Source organism: Aplysia californica, unplaced genomic scaffold, assembly GCF_000002075.1.
Source record: "Aplysia californica isolate F4 #8 unplaced genomic scaffold, AplCal3.0 scaffold00307, whole genome shotgun sequence".
In the NCBI taxonomy this organism is placed as follows: domain Eukaryota; kingdom Metazoa; phylum Mollusca; class Gastropoda; order Aplysiida; family Aplysiidae; genus Aplysia; species Aplysia californica.
Window position 1 is genome coordinate 167,139 of NW_004797577.1, and position 1,089 is coordinate 168,227.

Sequence of the window (1,089 nt, forward strand, 5' to 3'; positions counted from 1 at the left end):
TCTCTCTCTCTCTCTCTCTCGAGTGTGCGTTCATAAGCAATGATGCGTTTCGGAGAGCTAACGAACGACAGATAAAAACCCAGCCACTGTTTTCTAGTACTTTCCACTTTGAGAACAAACATAACATTGTATTTCCACTCTAGTACTACTATAGCTTTTTAATAGCTTTTTTTACAACAATGCCATGTTGAATACTGCTACCAAGGTAATAATCAACGCGTTCATCCATACAACGTTCATTTGTTTGAATTCATTCATCTGTTTATTAATTTTTCTGTTTTTCTGTCTTTTATTAAGTAATCCATTCATTCTTTTTTTGTTATTTCGTTCATTTTATTGATTCGTTTGCTCATTCCTTCGTTGTTTTTCTCACTCATTCTCTTGCTCCTTACCCCACCCCCCGGCCCCCTGACAAACACACACACACAGACACACACATACGCGCACACACACACACACACACACACACACACACTCTCTCTCTCTCTCTCTCTCTCTCTCTCTCTCTCTCCCTCTCTCCCTCCTCCCTCCCTCCCTCTCTGTCTCGTCCCCAGATCCGACGTTCTTCATAGAGCTGCTGTACAAACTACACCAGGAGTACCGTATGGCGATCAGTATACCAGACCGGTTCCCCGTCGGGGTGCTGCTCATAGACGCTGTCAACATGAAGGCTCAGCTCATCCCAGCTCCCATCCGGTGTCTCAAGGTGACGACAACAACAACAACAACAACAACAACAACAACAACAACAACAACAGCAGCAGCAACAACAACAACAACAGCAACAGTAACGACAGCAACAACAACAACAACAGGAACAAAAACAACAACGACAACGACGACGACAATAACCACCATCACAACAACAACAACAACAATAGCCACCATGCCAAAACAACAACAACAACAACAACAACAGATTCAATAACAACAACAACAACATCCCAACAACAGTAACAACAACGGACGCATCAACAATAATCATCATCCCAACCAGAACATCAACAAAATAGCCACCATCCGAACGACAAGAATAACAACCACAATAACAACAACACCCCGTCCCCTCGCTCACCACCCACTGCCCCC

General features: G+C 43.8%; 1 protein-coding gene across 1 annotated transcript in view; it reads left to right on the forward strand.

The window, feature by feature from the left end:
* LOC101855959 (dynein heavy chain 6, axonemal) overlaps positions 1-1,089 on the forward strand; it is a gene marked incomplete in the record, with an annotated part of 98,470 nt that overhangs the window by 27,746 nt on the left and 69,635 nt on the right. The window contains 1 exon segment of the mRNA XM_035970687.1: positions 555-706. Within this exon segment, the coding sequence (XP_035826580.1) occupies positions 555-706 (152 nt within the window).